The sequence below is a fragment of the Aquarana catesbeiana genome, linkage group LG08 (genome assembly GCF_042186555.1).
Source record: "Aquarana catesbeiana isolate 2022-GZ linkage group LG08, ASM4218655v1, whole genome shotgun sequence".
Classification (NCBI taxonomy): domain Eukaryota; kingdom Metazoa; phylum Chordata; class Amphibia; order Anura; family Ranidae; genus Aquarana; species Aquarana catesbeiana.
In genome coordinates this window covers 32,559,298-32,579,191 of record NC_133331.1, presented here as the reverse complement: position 1 = coordinate 32,579,191, position 19,894 = coordinate 32,559,298, and the positions used below count along the sequence as shown (strand labels likewise).

The 19,894-nt window shown below is 40.5% G+C and overlaps 1 protein-coding gene across 3 annotated transcripts in view; it reads right to left on the bottom strand.

Annotated features, from left to right (window-relative positions):
• Positions 1–19,894, bottom strand: part of STK32C (serine/threonine kinase 32C) — a 436,616-nt gene that overhangs the window by 58,639 nt on the left and 358,083 nt on the right. For all 3 annotated transcript variants that reach the window (XM_073595673.1, XM_073595672.1, XM_073595674.1), the window contains 3 exons: positions 17,536–17,709; positions 11,662–11,699; positions 7,068–7,157 (listed from right to left, as the gene is read on the bottom strand). In XM_073595673.1, the coding sequence (XP_073451774.1) occupies positions 7,068–7,157; positions 11,662–11,699; positions 17,536–17,709 (302 nt within the window). The remainder of the gene's footprint in view (positions 1–7,067; positions 7,158–11,661; positions 11,700–17,535; positions 17,710–19,894) is intronic.

The window sequence follows — 19,894 nt, the reverse complement described above, 5'->3', positions numbered from 1 at the left end:
TTTTGGGCCAAAAAGATCAATTTTAGTCTCATCTGACCAGAGCACCTTCTTCCACATGTTTGCTGTGTCCCCCACATGGCTTCTCACAAACTGCAAACGGGACTTCTTATGGCTTTCTTTCAACAATGGCTTTCTTCTTGCCACTCTTTAATAAAGGTCAGATTTGTGGAGAACACGACTAATAGTTGTCCTGTGGACAGATTCTCCCACCTGAGCTGTGGATCTCTGCAGCTCCTCCAGAGTTACCATGGACCTCTTGGCTCTTCTCTGATGAATGCTCTCCTTGCCCGGCCTGTCAGTTTAGGTGGACGGCCATGTCTTGGTAGGTTTGCAGTTGTGCCATACTCTTTCCTTTTTCTGATGATGGATTGAACAGAGCTCCGTGAGATGTTCAAAGCTTGGGATATTTTTTTTATAACCTAACCCTGCTTTAAACTTCTCCACAACTTTATCCCTGACCTGTCTGGTGTGTTCCTTGGCCTTAATAATGCTGTTTGTTCACTAAGGTTCTCACAAACCTCTGAGGGCTTCACTGAGATTAAATTATACACAGATGAACTTTATTTACTAATTAGGTGACTTCTGAAGGCAATTGATTCCTCTAGATTTTAGTTAGGGGTATCAGAGTAAAGGGGGCTGAATACAAATGCCCCCCACACTTTTCACATATTTATTGGTAAAAAAAAATGTTGAAAACCATTTATCATTTTCCTTCCATTTTACAATGATGTGCCACTTTGTGTTGGTCTATCACATAACATCTCAATAAAATACATTTACGTTTTTGGTTGTAAAATGACAAAATGTGGAAAATTTCAAGGAGTGTAAATACTTTTATAAGGCACTGTGTGTCCATCGTACTTGAAAAAGGGAAGTAATGACAGCATCTTCAAAGTAATATATTTATAGCTTTAATTTGGAGCACTGGCACAAAGTAATATATATCATGTTTTCAAAGTTTAATAAAATTCACACTGTTACTGAGGACCTCGGGACAATATGAAAAAGGCCTATTAGGAGCAATGTCTGACTTTATTGGAAGCACAGCAATTGCCATGTAACGGTGCCTATTAAATCTTCTTACTCTGTAAAGTTCCACTAGTATCTAGGTAGATAAAACTGCTACTGGATTTTTCTACCACAAAGTTTTTGCAGCATCTAATGCAGAAATATTTATTTCAGAGGCAAGCTTTCTGGTCCTATACAATGATCAGTATAGAAACTTATTGAATTCTATGTAACAGGACCAGGGTTTTCAAGTTACTCAAATTCTGCTAAATTTTTTTACCACCTTTTGAGATAGACAGGATAGTGTTGCTACTTATTCTGCAAATGCTAGTTTCCTGGCTGTCATGCTCACCCTCTGGCTTCAATACTGTGTGCAATTTACCTGGCACAAGTATGTGAACAAGGACATTGGACTCTGACTTTTCTGACATGCTTACTTGTTGCAGGTCAGTATTTCAAACATTACCAAACTTAGAGGATGAATGTAATAGAGAACATCTGAAGGGGTTTGTCAATGGCAGCCCTCATATGCCTCCCAGGAAAGTTCTGGTTTAATCAAAAAGTTAAGGACTTAGGCCAATAACATCAATTTGAAATGCTTGTGAGATTATTCAGAATTCATTTACAGGTACATTTATAAGCACCTAGAGACCAAAGGTCATCGTGACTTGCTAGGGACCTTACAACGGAAGGAATCCTCACAAGGATCCTCTCCTCAAAGACAGGAGTTTTTTAATCTTCACCTAAGGACCGGGCCTCTTTTTTAGATGTGTTGTTTACAAGTTAAAAACATTTTTTTTTTGCTAGAAAATTACTTAGAACCCCCAAACATTATACATTTTTTTTTCTAACACCCTAGAGAATAAAATGGCGGTCGTTGCAATACTTTCTGTCCCACCGTATTTGCGCAGCGGTCTTACAAGCCCACTTTTTTTTTTAAAAATACACTTTTTTGAATTAAAAAAATAAGACAACAGTAAAGTTAGCCCATTTTTTTTTTTTATATTGTGAAAGATAATGTTACGCCGAGTAAATTGATACCCAACATGTCACGCTTCAAAATTGCGCCCGCTCGTGGAACGGCAACAAACTTTTACCCTTAAAAATCTCCATAGACAACGTCTAAAAAATTCTACAGGTTGCATGTTTTTGAGTTACAGAGGAGGTTTTATTGCTATAATTATTGCTCACCGTCTACTGATCGCGGCGATACCTCACATGTGTGGTTTGAACACCGTTTTCATATGCGGGCACTACTCACGTATGCGTTTGCTTCTGCACGCGAGCTCGGCGGGATGGGGTGCGTTGAAAAAATGTTTTTTTCTAATTTATTTTACGTTTTAGTTTTTATTTTTACACTGTTCTTTTAAAAAAAAAAAATGTTTGTCACTTTTATTCGTATTACAAGGAATGTAAATTGTAAACATCTCTTGTAATAGAAAAAAAGCATGACAGGACCTCTTAAATATGAGATCTGGGGTCAAAAAGACCTCAGATTTCATATTTACACTAAAATGCAATAAAAAAAAAATATATAACATAAAAAAAAAAATTGTCATTTTACATTTTTTTTTTTTAAATGGCCCTTTAAGAGCTATGGGCAGAAGTGACGTTTTGACGTCGCTTCAGCCCTGCAATTGTATGGAGACGGGTGGGGGCCATCTTCCCCTCACTCGTCTCCATGCCACTGACGGGAGAGGATCCGATCGCCTCTGCTACTGCCGATGGTTCTGGTAAGCGGCGGAGGGCACCGGAGAGGGGGCCTCTCCCGCCGCCGATAAAAGTGATCTTGCGGCGAAACTGACGCAGAGACCACTATTATCAGGAAACCAGATCGCCGGACAAAAAAGAGGATACCGGGGTTATTAACAATGATATTCCTCTTCAAAGTTAAGACGTATAGCGGCGTGCGGCGCTCCGGAAGTGGTTAAAGTCAACATTTAACTACCAATGAAAACTGAAATCCTACGGCAACCATTTTACATGTGACTTAATCCAAACAAGACATTACTGGCTGCAATAGGACCAAAGAAGTCAATAAATCTCCATATTATATGATGTAAATATTAAAATTGTCATTCAGCTTCATAGGCATCTAAATATGCCATCTGCGAAGTTTTGAGTTTGCATAGAAATGCATCAGTCCGTACTGAATGAAGATGCTACGTATTCACATAAAAGGCTGACAGTGTACGCTTCAGCTGTGAAAAATAAAGTGCATGCTCTTTGTGCTACAGTAAGATGCTCATTATAATATTTCAGGGGTATCTGAGCCAACAAGTGCTTCATTAGGCAGGATCTATTTATCAGGGTCAGAAACATTCATACACAATTTTATAACAGATTTCTACTAATTGCATCCTCTGTACACCCCTTTAGTGGCCTCTGTAATGTAAAAGCTGTAGAAAGATGTATTAAGCCAGGCTTTAATTTTTCTTGCACTGGATAAATAAATACAACATTTGATGTATCTCATTGTAATATTCATGAATCATTAAAAAAAGCACGGCAGAAAATATACTGTTCAGCCTTTTGTTTACTTGCCTGGGGAAAATCAATTATACAAAATCAATACATAGCTGCAATAAGTACACATTGTATCAGGTTCTGTCTTGGCTGAAAGTATAGGAAAATACCTATGGACATTTTAAAAAAAAATCTAGTGAGTGGTTGTAAATGTGGAAGTTTTACCTATAGGTAAGCCTATTATAAGGTTTACCTATAGGTACAGTAAATATCTCCTAAACGTGCGCTGTTTAGGAGCTATTTACCTTGTAGTGCGCCGATGATGTCACCGGCGCATGTGCTGTGAAGAAACGGCCTTCCGTGCCCTTTATTTACTAGCACGCGACTCCAACCAGTCACAGAGCCGGAGTCCGCGGCCCCGGAAGGAAGAGGGGCCAAGATGGATGAGGCCTCCAGCGGGGACGTCGCGGGCTTCGTTTGCAGGTAAGTGGCACATAATGGGCATGCATGCTTTTACTTTGCAGGGAACTAAAAAGCCAGTAAAACCCATCAGGGTTTACTTCCTCTTTAACATCATGTAGTGAGCTGACAACGATGCATCTGGTGCACTGAAATCCCAAGCAGTGTTGTCCTCCCTGCCCAAGTTCTTCCCTGTTCCAATACACCTCCTTGTTATGTTACGGAGATTAGGAGAGTCATTTTTTTTTCTGTACATTCAACATATTTAAAAAGACAAAAACATGGGAAAATGTGCATGTATTGCAGCAAAGTACTGCATATTGTTTTTCATTTTGCCCAGATATACACTTTAACCAAAGAACTTGATCAGTAGATTAAATATGGCTTCTAATCCTCACTCAAGGATCAGACAGACCGTTTGATGTACCTCTCCCGGGATCCAGCTCTGGGGGCCCTGTCTGGCTTTTGGCCACTGGCACTTCTGGGTTTCACCTAAATCCCTGCCACCATGACCAATCAGGAAAAAGTCTTCCTGACCTGGTACTGCAGCCAATTAGAAAACAGTTTTCCTGCGTGGCACAGCCTTAAGTTGCGAAGCAATGCATGGCTCAACATTCTAGTATGCCATGCTTAAGTTGAGCTTACCTATCTTCTCGTGCCTCATGTCTTCCGTACCAGCTCCCATCCTTTGTCACCTTGTGACCCCAGAAGAACCTGTGTTGCTCAATGACTTCGTAATATCCGCTGTCACCCAGTTACCCTAGAGCAGTGATGGCGAACCTTGGCACTCCAGATGTTTTGGAACTACATTTCCCATGATGCTCATGCACTTTGCAGTGTAGTTGAGCATCATGGGAAATGTAGTTCCAAAACATCTAGGGTGCCAAGGTTCACCATCGCTGCTCTAGAGCATCCTGTGTCACCCACTGACCCCGGAGCATTCTGTGTCATCCAGTAACTCCAGTGCGTCTCAGGATAGCCCCTTTTAATCTCCAGGACTAACTGACTCTCAGTGGATACAAACCATAGTCCATTGCTGTTTACCTGGCATGCACACACATTGGACATTCAATTTTGGAAAAAGGTTCCCATGCTATGCTATTTTGTGTACTAGCCTGTCTCTGTTTATCTCCTCAAAAGGAATCTGAATATGTAATCACTTCTAGTTCCTCGTGTTGTGTCCACATCTGCTATGAATGGTTCTCTCTATTGCATCTGGTGAGAATGTTTCACATTTGTATTGGAATTCTTTGGCTCAGAATATAGGCTCCTAATAATTACCACTAATGCATTATTGGCTTGGGATAATCATTGCTTGATATGGCTGATATTGTCTTGAGCAGCCATTGTTTCTTTTATTTGTGGACACCAGCCCATGGTGTCACACACCCCCTGGACAATTGATCTCACGGAAAATGGACATCAGCTGCATTAGATACATTAAGTTGTATTTTGTAGACATGCGCACAACAAAAAAAAAAAATGTTTCATTTAGTTTCTTTACGTTTCTGTTGATTCGTAATGATTCGTAATTTCGTAAGACGCGAGTTTTTATATTCGGACTCGTTTGTATTTTCGTAACAGATATATTTTCATTGATACGAAATTATTCGTAATTCCATTAGTCTAATGATTCTTAATTTTGTAAGAAGCAAGGTTTCATATTCGGACTCGTTCATTATTTTCGTAACAGTTACATTTTTTTTTATACGAAATTATTCGTAATTCCGTCTAATTTTCTCGATGGAGTGTGAATAGGCCATAATGGAAGTTTGACACTTTTACGCAAACATGTGTCTTAACTGGCATGTACTTAATGTACTAAGACGACTTTTTTTTATAATTAATATAAAATATTACATCACAACATAATCAATGCCAGTGCAAACATGTACTGTGTGTATGTGCTGTATGCACAATTAAAATAATTTCAGCCCTCTTTCCTATTGCAGATCTTCAGTATGGGATTTCCCACGCAACACCCAGCATAGAATAGCATAGAAAAACAATCGAACAGAATAAAAAAAAATATATAACAAATATATATAACCATCTTCCGAAATTCAAATTTCGTATAAAATGACCTTGAATTAGAATAGAAAAGATTAAAATAGAATAGAAAATAATAGAAAAGAATAGCACAGATAAACAATAGAACAGAATAGAATAAAATATAATATATATTATATTTTTTTTCTATTCTGTTCTATTGTTTTTCTATGCTATTCTTTTCTATTTTCTATTCTATTCTAATCTTTTCTATTCGAATTTGAATTAATTCTATACAAAATGCGAATTTCGTATAGAATGAATTTGACTAGAAAATAATAGAAAAGAGTAGAATAGAAAAACAATAGAACAGAATAGAATAAAATATAATATATTTTCTATTGTTTTTCTAATGAAAAAATGATTAAACCCCCGCGCTTATGGTGAAAATGAAAAATGAGGAGCTGCAGCCTCTATCAATAAATTCTATTGTTTTTCTAGTCTATGCTTTTCTATTATTTTCTATTCTATTCTAATTTTTTTCAATTCAAATTCATTCTATACGGAATTCGAATTTCGGAAGATGGATATATATATATATATATATATATATATCTATATATATATATATAGATATATATATATATAATATTTTGCTCTGTTCTGTTCTATTGTTTTTCTATGCTATTCTTTTCTATTATTTTCTATTCTATGCTAATCTTTTCTATTCGAATTTGATCTCATTCTATATGAAATTCGAATTTCGGAAAAAGGTTATATATATTTTAATTAATAGAATTCGGATGAATTTTTTCGAATGCGGTAGGATTTTTTCGAAATTTGATCGTTTTTTTCGAATTCTGTATTTTTTTTGAATGCGGTAGAATTTTTTCAAATGCTGTAGGATTTTTCGAATTTGATCGACATTTTTCCAATTCGGACAAATTTTTGAATACGAAACAAAACAAATCCCGAAAGCGAATCTAACTAATACAACGAATTTAACTAAACAAATTTAGTTAAATAACAAATTGAAACAAAACAAATTTTTGCATCCTGTACATGTTTAACCCCAACAGGAGACTTTTCCACACAAGAGCTGGACATATCTGGCCATCAAAAGTACATAGTCTGCCTTTCCTTACCCATGTATGGTTTGGTTCCAGCTAATGCGGTAGCTCTTTCGCCGTCTTTGATTATAGTCGCCACATTGAAGTCCGTTAGATGAGCATGGCCTGGGGAACAGAAAAGAACAAGTTCTCAGACAAGAAATGAGGTACACGTTCATCATATAACCATCCTTTTAGCTATTCGCAACCTCTCACATCTGTGGGAAGGCAATGGATCTAAAATGTTGACCGGTGATGACAAAGTACAAACTAAAAAAAAACAGACTGTGAATGAATTTCACGTACGGAATTATTCAGCTGAAAAGTATTTAATGCATTTAGAAAAGTTGTTAATGTAACTGCATCAAGTGGACTTGGTATTGGCCTCATTAATCCCATGCACAAACACACTCAGACTGGGACATGGAGGGACAGTTCTAGGAGCCAATCAGTGCACAACTGAGCCTGCATGGAGCATTCTGACAGGAGGAGAGAGCAGAGTGGACTGCTGAATGACTCTAATCAATGTGCTGCTCCAATAATGGGCTGGGGACAGGGAAGTGACCTGGCTGTATTACCTAACTGCAGTAAAAAAAAGTAAGATTCCCAACCTAGCTCAGCTGTCTGCTAGAGCTGTGTATATTTTAGAGCTGGATGGACAGAAATAGAAATATAATTTTGTTGCAGAAGAAACATCTCCCATATATCGTATGTATTTCAATTGTGTATTTATTTGTTTGTCTGGAGTTCAAGTTTAATATGTACTGTATCCTTTTTCTTTTTACTAGCCATGTCATGTGCTTTAATCAAAGAAATGTAAATGATATTGTATTACTGAAGACAGCCTGGTAATTGTTTTACAGCCCTGTACAGTCCATTAATAACAGCCCACACAGGAAGAGACAGCTGCTGTATGTTCCATGAGCCACATACACTATTATGCCAAAAGTATTGGTCTATAGCAGGGATATGCAATTAGCGGACCTCCAGCTGTTGCAGAACTACAAGTCCCATGAGGCATAGCAAGACTCTGACAGCCACAAGCATGACACCCAGAGGCAGAGGCATGATGGGACTTGTAGTTTTGCAACAGCTGGAGGTCTGCTAATTGCATATCCCTGGTCTATAGGGTTCACTATTGAGGTGGCCCACCATTTGCAGCTATAACAGCTCTTTTGGGAAGGCTGTCCACATTGTTTAGAAGTGTGTCTATGGCAATGTTTGAGCATTCTTCCAGAAGCGTATTTATGGAGTCAGGCACTAATGTTGGACAAGAAGGCCTGGCTCACAGTCTCTGCTCAAATTCATCCCAAAGGTGTTCTATCGGGTTGAGGTGCAGGCCAGTCAAGTTCCTCCACCCCAAACGCGCTCATCCATGTCTTTATGGACCTTGCTTTGTGCACCGGTGTTGGGACAGGATCCACAAAGTTGGGAGCATGAAATTGTCCAAAATGTCTATGGTATAGATTGGTATATATAAGTGGTCAGACATAGTATCAAAATATGTTCTATGAAGCTTGCCAACATGTCTCACGGCACACAGGCCACTTCTTCAGGGCTTCCATAGGTCTGGCTTCACAAATCTCTAAACAATTCATCAGGTGTGTTCAAGCTAAGGGGAGTCCTGTAATAATGCACCGTCTTGCTGTGATCCAACCTATACATAAAACTGGATCATCGGGTCTGGCTGAATCATCGGGACCTCCGGAGACCCCCGATATACATTGCGCTGGGCTCTTTATACACACATATCCCCCTCCCTACATCTGTTTGGGGGATGTGCGAACCCCTCTGTCCTGGAGGAGATCTCTACTTGAGGAGTCCTTACCTGTAGAACTATCTGGTGTCATTTATGTTGCGAAGGGACTGAATGGCCATTGGTCCGGTCCTGAGTCACCTGTTACACTCAGATGGGAATGGACACACTAGTCGATTTATGACCACAGTGGGTTTTATGTATATGTTGGATCTCAGCAAGACGGTGCATTATTAGGCGCCTTTCACACGGACAGCTATTCTGCCGCAGTTAAAAGCATGTTTTTTTTTCTGTGAAATTCAAGACACCAGGCACTGTTATCAGCTGCATTTGTACAGTGTGATTAGCTACGGTTGCTTTTAGCTGCGGTTTGCCATTTCCATAGCAACCTGACAGGGTACCGACTCATATTGAACGGGGATCTGACTTGGATCCCCGCCAATACCAGGCACTGTGTTTGGTATGAATCTTGAGGGGTATCTCCACGGCAAATTTTAAATAAGAAGCTGGCATGGGTTCCCCTCCAAGAGCATACCAGGCCCTTCGGTCTGATATGGATTCCAAGGGGCACTCCCTACGCCGAAAAAACGTACCAGACCCTTATCCGAGCACACAGCCTGGTCAGTCAGGAAAGGGGGTGGGGACGAGCGAGCAGCCCCCCCTCCTGAACCGTACAAGGCCGTATGCCCTCAACATGGGGGGGTTGGTGCTTTGGGGCAAGGGGGGGCGCCCTGTGGCCCCCCCGCACAAAGCACCTTGTTAAAGGGGGCTCCCGGATTCCCATAAGCCCCCCGCCCGCAGACCCTGACAACCAACGGCCAGGGTTGTCGGGAAGAGGCCCTTGTCCTCATCAACATGGGGACAAGGTGCTTTGGGGTGGGGGGGGCCACAGGGCACCCCCCTTGCCCCAAAACACCAACCCCCCCATGTTGAGGGCATGCGGCCTGGTACTGGTTCAGGGGGGGTGCTCGCTCGTCCCCACCCCCTTTCCTGACGGACTGGGCTGCGTGCTCGGATAAGGGTCTAGTATGGATTTAGGGGGACCCCCACGCCATTTTTTCGGCATAGGGGGTGCCCCTTGGAATCCATACCAGACCAAAGGGCCTGGTATGCTCTTGGAGGGGAACCCATGCCACTTTTTTATTTAAAATTTGGCGTGGAGTTCCCCCTCAAGATTCATACCAAAGACAGTGCCTGGTATTGGCGGGGATCCAAGTCGGATCCCCGTGCTTGTCGCTCATTGGGAAAGGAAAAAACATTTTTCCTTTCCCGATGAGCGAGCCAGCTCGGCGCTGCTATCCGCAGCTGACACAGTGCACTGCGATTACCTGCGGTTATGTGCGGATAGCTGCGCTAAATCGCTCCTGGACGCAGTCAATTCAAATTTTTCTATCCGCACAAAACTGCAGGTAATCAAAACGCAGCTAAACACAGTGAGTGAATGGGGCCATAGGAAAGCATTTTGTGCGTTTAGCTGCGGTAAAAAACGCAGCTAAAAGCACAATTCTATCCGTCCGTGTGAAAGGGGTCTTACAGGTCTCTCCTTAGCTTGAACACACCTGATGAATTAATAAAAGAATTGGTGGATGATGGACTTTATAGGCATAACACAGGTATAGATTAAAAAAGAATATTTATTACAAAATTTTGAATTGGGACAATAGTGTAAAATTTCATCAAGTATTCAGAGAAATTTGCCTTTAAGCATAAACAACACACCACCTACATACATATACACTATTAATCACGGACTGGAGGACCAATTAGATCACTTTCCAATATTGGTAAAAAGAACAAAAAGGCGGTGTGTCACAGTCTAGCTCAGCTCTACATGTTGCGGATATTCAACAGGCGCTTCCTCAGGAGCTTATGGCGTATTATTCTAATAGAAAGATGAAGGGGAAGGGCAAGCAGAGAATAACAGCTAGATATTCAGGGAAACAAGTCTTAACATCACTTCTAAGCCGGACTGAAAGGCAGTCTAACAACATAAAACCTATGGCGGTTGATAATCCTTGACAGAAGTAGTTGAAAATTTCCACAATAACTATTATAAAAATGTCTGGATTAGTAAGGGGAGAACCTCCCACTAGTCACACCGCTCAGGTATCTGTTGTGTAAGATTTCCAATTTGTGTCTTGGGGAGTGAGGTTCCCTGGAGATATCCACTCGGATGACAGCCCCAAACGTGGTGGAGTCACCTGATGAATTGTTTAGAGATTTGTGAAACCAGACCTATGGAATCAAGCCCTGAAGAAGCGGCCTGTGTGCCATGAAACATGTTGCTTGGTAAGCTTCATAGAACATATTTTGATGCTATGTCTGACCACTTATTATATATATATATATATATATATATATGTGTGTGTGTGTGTGTGATTTTATACATTTATGGGCCTTTGTTTGCCCAACTGTATGTGTACACCTGTCCTTTATATTTGAATTTATATATTTTTATATTTATATATTTTTTTTTTATTGATTTACCTGTTTATTATATCATCAGGGAATTTAACGCCTAATTCTTTCATTTCCTTTATATACGATTTATTATACAGGGCTGGGTTCCCCTGTTGGTTGTTAAGCTGCTTTAGCTGTAGGCTTTGACTATATATACCCAAATTCTTGCTTTCAATATCTAAATGAGCTATACGGTTAGAATACATCTGGGCTGTGCCCTTAAGTGACCTTTTATTCAATGTGGAACTATTGAGAGATTTTTCTTTATTATCTGCGCATCACTTAAATCTATTAGTGAGGCACATAAAAACCACATCATTAACACATACACCGCTAATTCACACAATAACAAGACACCTTCCAGTGTCACTAGAGAGTGTGTAATAATCGAGGCACGTGGCTTTGTTTGCTCACCTTGTTCATCAAGGAGAATGTTGTCCGGCTTTACATCTCTGCAACACAGTAAAAAGTTGGGTTTAATGTTTGAGATATCAAGATTTCACCGTGTCCCTATTATCCCTATTATGTGATACTCGAAAAATTAGAATATTGTGCAAAAGTTCATATATTTCACTAATGCAATTTAGAAGGTGAAACTAATATATGAGAGATTACATGCAAAGCAAGAAAGTTCTATAACTTGTTTATTAATGCTATTGAGTAGGAATAAAAGAGTTCAGCAAACGGTCTAAAAATTGAATAGGGGGTTGGAGAACCTCAGTTATGTGAAATGATTACCGAGATTACCGCTAACCATGGGGAGAAAAGATGCCTAAACTTTAAATATGACCTGTCATTAAGGGCAAGGGAAGTGACAGGTCCTGACGTGTGTCGGAGAGTGGTGTTGTTTTCTTTCGACGGGTCACGCATCCTGATTAACATATATCTACATTGCTGGATGACATGATTGGTGATGAATGTACATCGTGGGACATTACGTTTTTTTTTTTTTTTTAAATAACCGCTTCCCGACCAGCGCACGCCGATATACGTTGGCAGAATGGCACTGGTGGGCAAAAGGGTGTATAGGTACGTCCCCTTTAAGAAGCAGCGCTGTGGGCACGCGCGGGCCGGCTGCGTTCTCTGTGACCGTGGGTCCTGTGGACTCGATGTCCGCCGGGTGCCCGCGATCGTGTCACAGAGAGGTAGAACGGGGAGATGCCTTTGTAAACAAAGCATTTCCCCGTTCTGCCTAGTGACAGGACAGAGATCACAGCACTCTGTCATCGGGAGCAGTGATCGCTGTCATTTGTGTTGTAGCCCCTCCCCCCACAGTTAGAATCACTCCCTAGGACACACTTAACCCCTTCATGGCCCCCTAGTGTTTAACCCCTTCACTGCCAGTGTCATTTACACAGTAATCAGTGCATTTTTATAGCACTGATCACTGTATAAAGGAAAATGGTCCCAAAATAGTGTCAAAAATGTCCGATGTGTCCGCCATAATGTTGCAGTCCCGATAAAAATCGCAGATCGCCGCCATTTCTAATAAAAAAAAATTTATAAAAATGCCATAAAACTATCCCCTATTTTGTAGACACTATAACTTTTGCACAAACCAATCAATATACGCTTATTGTGATTTTTTTTTACCAAAAATATGTAGAAGAATACATATCGGCCTAAACTGAGGAAAAAATGTGTTTTTTTATATATTTTTGGGGGATATTTATTATAGCAAAAAGTAAAAAATAATGCATTTTTTTCAAAATTGCCGCTCTTTTTTTGTTTATAGCGCAAAAAATAAAAACAGCAGAGGCGATCAAATACCACCAAAAGAAAGCTCTATTTGTGGGAAAAAAAGGACGTCAATTTTGTTTGGGTGCAATGTCGCACAACCGCGAAATTGTCAGTTAAAGCGACGCAGTGCCGAATCGCAAAAAGTGCTCTGGTCAGGAAGGGGGAAAATCCTTCCGGGGCTAAAGTGGTTAAAGAACTTGTCAATATGGAAGGCCATTCATTATGCAATTTTCTTTCCTTTAACCAAAGGCTGAAGGAAAGAAAATTGCTCTTTTTCCCCATCAAAACAGTCAGTGTTGATGGGGGAATCCCTCCCACTGCGCTGTTGTCTTCTCCCAGCGAGGAGAGCGGAGAGCCTTCCCCGCCAGCGAAATACAATGATACAAGGCCCTAACAACCAACGGGCCAGGGTTGGGAACAAGGTACTTTATAATTGGGGGGGCTAGCCTCTGGAACTGTTCAAACGGGGGCATGTGCTTCTTCCCCCTTACTTTCCTGGCTTGCCAAAGCTACATGCTTGGATAAGGGTCTGGTATAGATTTTTGGGAGAACTCAATTTTTTTGTTCGGTGTCCCCATGAAAATTCAAAGTAGACCTAATGTACCTGGTAGGAATTAAAAAAAAACAAAAAAACAAGGGCTTCCTTTCTTAAGTCTCTTTACTCCTCCTTTACTTACATGGTCGGAGATGTATGTGAATAGGGCTGGTGACATCACTGGGTTGCACTCACCAGCATTCTTGAAGTGCTTGTATACCCCCAATGCGGAAGTTGTACCTATAGATAACCCTATAATAAGGCTTACCTATAGGTACTGTAAATATTTCCTAAACGCGCGCCGTTTACCTTGTAGTGCGCCGATGATGTCATTGGCGCATGCGCTGTGAGGACACGGCCCTCCATGCCGTTTCTTCACTAGCAGGTGCCGTAACCGATGGCTCCTGTGCGCATCCGCGGGAGCGACATCACGCGACTTCCAGACAGTCACAGAGCCGGAGTCTACGGCCCCGGAAGGAAGAGGGGCGAAGATGGACGCGGCCACCAGCGGAGACAACGCGGGCTTTGTTTGCAGGTAAGTGGCACATAATGAGCTAGTATGCGATGCATATTAGCCCATTATGCTTTTACATTGCAGGGGAAAAAAAAGAGGAGGTAAAACCCATCAGGTTTTACTTCCTCTTCAAAGAGTATGTTACCCCAACATTTCATATTCCCGGTATGTGTCTGTTGTATCACATACTGGTAATAAAAAGTATCCTCTTCTCTTTGTATTGCTTTCTTTGTGTGAAATACCTGGTGATCAATCCAGTCCCCCCGTTTCCTATTCAAAACTAACCATGCTAGGCATTAAAGCCCATCTTAGCGTGGTCAATTTTCTGACTGTGCTGGGAGAACAGCCTGCCTATCCTCCAAAGGCAAAGACTTGTGCTGACACTCCCCCACACCACCATTCACTGGGAAAACCAGTGTACTGCTGTTTCTCCACCCCCGCCTCTATAGACTCCTTATGCAGCTGAGAACAGAGGTCATGGGATCACTCATTAAAAAATAAAAAAAATAAAAAAGGTATTAATAATGTGTTTTACATCTATGTATAAATGTTTTGCCTTCATTTCTACTTTAAACTGAATGGGTTGTTTTACAAGGTAATGGTTCATATATATTTTAACAACTATTGACAGAGGGAAGCTGTTATGTACAATATAATTGCAGAAGTAAAATCAAGATTCTACATGACATACGGCTCCTGAAAAACGAGCAAATTTTCGGGTGTTAGACTGAATAGCCAAGGTTCAGTCCTAACTTTCATTTGGACCAAACCTTAGGCTCATCCCTACTATCTCTCTGTTACTGTAATGTAAGAGGCAGTAATTAGACTCTCCAGGTTATCAGTACTTGTCTTAGGCTGGCCATACACTATACAATTTTCTTATTCAATTTTCTTTAGATTTACCTTCAACTATGTAGTGCAAGGGCCTTCCTGATTGCATACACATTGAAAGTGTTTAGGTTCATATTATATAGTTTTGGTAAATCTAAAGGAAAATTGAATAAGAAAATTCTATAATGTGTGGCCAGCCTTATGCCGCGTACACACGGTCAGATTTTCCGACAGAAAATGTTTGATGGAAATTCTGACCGTGTGTAGGCTCCATCGGACATTTTACCATTGGAATTTCTGACGCACAAAATTTGAGATCTGGATCTCAAATTTTCCAACAACAAAATCCGTTGTCAGAAATTCCGATTGTGTGTACACAATTCTGACGCACAAGGTTTTACGCATGCTCGGAATCAAGCAGAAGAGCCGCACTGGCTATTGAACTTCAATTCTCTCGGCTCGTCGTATGTCACCGCGTTCTTGACGTTCGGAATTTCCGACAACATTTGTGTGACCGTGTGTAAGCAAGACAAGTTTGAGCCAACATCCTTCGGAAAAAAATCCCATTTGTCCGATCGTGTGTACACGGCATTAGATGTAAAAAAAAAAAAAAAAGGCTGAATAAAAAAAAAATCCAACCCACCTGGTCATTAGTGGGTCCCTTACACAATATACAAATTGTGCAGCATTACCTATTTATGGCAGACTCAATATAGAAAAAAAAGGAGATGTATTTTTATGCATTTATGTTCCATCTGATTTGGGTTCTCTTTAGCAGGTACTTTCCCAAAGAGGATCAATTATCCTTCATATAATTCCATTCACATTGTGAGGAAATTTAGAACAGATGAAGTACAGACACATAGATATTTAAAGAGGATGCACAATCAAGCTGTGCTGAAACTCTGGCTGCTATGGTACGGTATATACGATATATACTGTAAATAGTGTCAGCATTTTGGCTCTCATTTCGTAACACTGCGCACAGTGATGGTAAGCAATAAGGCCTGGTTCACGTCTTATGCAGGTTGCAGTTTGCATATTGCGGGTGCATTTTGCATTTTTCAATACACATTTTTGATCTATTGAAGTCTATGGAACCAAAAGCCAGAAAAAAGTCCCTGGCCCTTTCCATAAAATGCACAGATGTGAATGTGACCCATAGGAAACCATGTTATATGGACTGTAGTGTGTGTAGCACCCTCCACCATAGGTAAGTGCTAAAGTGAGCATTTTTTGGTAAGGAACTGTCGGTACAGGTAAATTTAGGCAGGTCTATGCTTCAGGCTAGGCCTGTTTGTTTTGACCTGGAGGGCAGGGAGTGGTTAGTGTAGCAGTAGGTGTGACCACCTGTGCTTCAGGGCTGAGGCGCCGCCCCTGCTTCCAGGGAGAATGTTCTGGAAGAGGGGCAGGGCCTAGAACTGGAGTGGCAGGCAGCTCATGTGAGGAGCCCTGACCAATCCCCAACTGGAATTGGCAGGGGGCGGGCCTCCCATATAAGCTGAGGTAACATGCCACTGGGAGGAGTTGTCGGTGAAGTGGAGAATGGAGTACTAGACAGCAGCAGGAGGCTGCCCCCATCTTGGGGGGGAAGCGCCGATCGCAAGAGGAGGCTCGGGAGAGCTGTGAGGGAACTTCACCCTTACACGGTCATGGGTGACGTGCTCATCTTTACACGGTCAAGGATGAGGAGTTCCTGGAGCAGAGGGGCTGGATAAGCTGTCGGAACGTACGGTCCGTTTAAGTTCTCCATCATGGACTCGGGGGCAGAGAAAGGTCGGTGTGTGTACCACAGTGGAGGGCTGGATGTGGAGACATGCCAGGAAGTCTGTGAGGGTACTCCATCCTTACACGGTCACGGATGAAGTCCTCATCTTTACACGGTCATTGATGAGGAGTCCTGGGACAGAGGAGAGACTGTGGGGAATAGTGTCAAATCGATGCGGCCCGAGGGCGCAGAATTTGCAAGATGTACTAGCCCCAGCCCACAGTAGTCCACTGTTCAGCACATGCTACTAAACTACTAGGCCTCCGGGGAGAGGTTCTGCAGACCTCTGGCCTAGTAGCAGCGAGCAACCAGAGTCAGCATTAGAGACTATTCAGAGTGGGTTATTTTGCATATAGAAGAGGATGTGACAAGAAATATAATGTGCTACAGAATAAGTTTGTGCAGGAGGGAAGGATTCCTGGGAGCGATAGTCTGCAGGAGTTACGCAGAGGAGGAGCAATAATCTGCATGGCGATGTAGGGAAGAGACTGTAGATATTATACATGTGCATCATTTCTTCAAGACTCAGTTCTAATTTATAAATATGATGGTAAAGTAATTCGATCTATGAGCATCCCATATACCCTTATCTCCAACCAAGTTATATCCCCCCAATAAACAAAAACAAAACAAAGCAAATGACTGTTCATTTTCTCAGGATCGATATATGAAGGTCGGGCAGCAGGGTGATATGGTGGATGTTAGTTACTAGTGGCAACAAACCGCTACATGTGTTTCTGCAAAACTGAAAACGCACTAAAAAAATGCACAGGTGTGAACGAGGCCTAAACCACCATTCCTGGGCTGCTGAAAGCTGATTTCTGAAGGTGACATTGATTGCCACCAAGAACTGCTCTTGGCATTATATGGTTGAAATTTGGAAAACTCATCTGACATTACCGATGGATTATATGTTGACTTCTCAAGTAGTCTAAAGCTAGAGCCATTTCACATATATACATCTTAACAGTCTCCTCTGTAAACTGGACGTTTTGCTGTAGATGATATCGAAGATCTCCGCCCAAGAGTAAGTCTACAACCATAAACATGTCCTCTTCATCCTGGAAGGAATACCTGGAAAACAATAATATAGTAAGGGTGACTTTTTGTTGCTATTAGAACATCTGATTGACTGCTTGTGTTAGAAGAAAAATACAATAAATTGCACAAAGTGTTATTATAACAATGGATGCACTAGAAAAACACTCTCTAGGCACAATTAAAAGAACATTGCAGAAAAAAAAATATATAACCATTTTTGTCAACAATCCTCCTTCCTTTGCTGCCCTTTCCTTGATGTTGTCTATGTCTCCTATGCAATACAGGAACTTTACCAAAAGAAAGGAAGGTTTTCTGTGTTTTGTTTAAAGTGGTTGTAAAGGCTGAAGGTTTTTTACCTTCTGTGTACTGCTCCCCTTACAACCCCCACTAGTACTTAAAGCGGACCTTCAGTCATTTTTTCATCTTTCCATCTATTAAATCTTCTGCCCTTGTTGTTGTTTTAACTTTGTATAGTAAAACACTTTTTTTCTGCCAGTAAATACCTTATACAGCCCACTTCCCGTTTCTTGGCCGGTAAAAAGCCTAGGCTTATGACATCATGCACAGCTCCCACTATGGAAGGGAGGGGGAATGACTCATAAGAGGGCCAATGAGAGCTGCAGAGCTGGAGGTGTGCCTCTGTGTGTCTGTGTAAATCCAGGAAGTGAACAGGCGGCAGCTTCAGCTGCCCACAGTTAAAATGGTTGCAGCCAGACTCAGTGGAGGGAGATTTCTGCAGCATATTTGGCAAGTACAGAATCGCAGTATATATAAAATAATATGCAAAGTGGTTGGAGGGAAGCTCCAGAACGGCAAAGATATTTTTATTACAATTGATGTGAGTAGACTGCAGTTCCTCTTTAAAATAAAGCAGAGGTGAGGTGTTACAACCCGACATGATGAGAGAATTTTCCAGAACTGCCGGGTGCGGAAAGGCAGGCGCACAGCTGCAATAGAAATTGGGAAAAGACATAGTCCGCAACTCCTTGCTGCACTTAACAGTCTTCAAAATGTATTGGTTCTCCATAAAAGACAAAATGTCTAGACAGCAACTGTAAAGCACAGGAGCTTCAGCTCTCCTTATTGGCTGAGACACAGCAGTGGGAGCCACTGGCTTATATGCCCAAAGAGAGGGGCTCGGGAGCACGCACGAGTACCCCCAGAGCAAGCTGCCCCCAAAAAGGAGGATTGGGGCTGCTGTGTGCAAAACCATTGCAGAGTAGGTAAATATAACATGTTTGTTTTTTGTTTTTTTAACCCCAGCCTTTAATATCACATTAATATCTGAACTCTGCCTGACTTTCCTGATCTCCAAAAACCAGTCAGTGGACACCAATAAGAAGTTAGACATGTGTGGTTCGTTTCGTTCTGAATTAAAATTCGGACAAATTTTTGTTTTTTGGAAATTCGGATGTATCCGAATTTCTGAATTACAATGGTAACGAATTTAAACGAATCCGAAATAACAGGAAAAAAAATTCGGACGAAATTCGAATTCAAATTGGTTTCGAATCATTTTTTAATACTTTTAGAATTCGAACAGGTTTCAAATTTGAAAAGTTTTCAAATTCAAAAAGTTTTTGAATTCGAATAGTTTTCCAATTTCCAAAGAGAATAAATAGAATAGAAAATAAAGGAATAGAATAGAAAAAAAACAATAGACTAGAAAAGAATATAACAGAAAATAAAAGAATAGAATAGAATATAATAGAGTAAAACAGAACAAAATAGAATAGAAAATAAAATAACAGAATAGACTAGAATATAATAGAAACAAATAGAATAACATAAAGAATATAACCATCTTCTGATATTCAAATTTCAAATAGAATAAATTTGATTGCATAAAAAAAGAATAGGAGAGAAAAGAGTAGAATAGAAAAAAAAGAATAGAACAGAAGATAATATAATTAAAAAACAATAGAATAGAATAGAATAGAATAGAATAGAAAGAATATAACCATTTTCCAACATTCTAATAGAATCAATTTGAATTTAAATATAGTAGAAAAGAATAGATTAGAATAGGAAGATGGTTATATTCATTCTATTCTATTCTGTTGTTTTTTTTCTATACTATTGTGTTATTTTCTATTATTTTCTACTCTATTCTTTTATATTCTATTCAAATTCAAATTGATTCTATTTGAATTTTGGAAAATGGTTATATTATTTCTATTCTATTCTATTTTTTTTTTAAATTCTATTCTTTTCTATT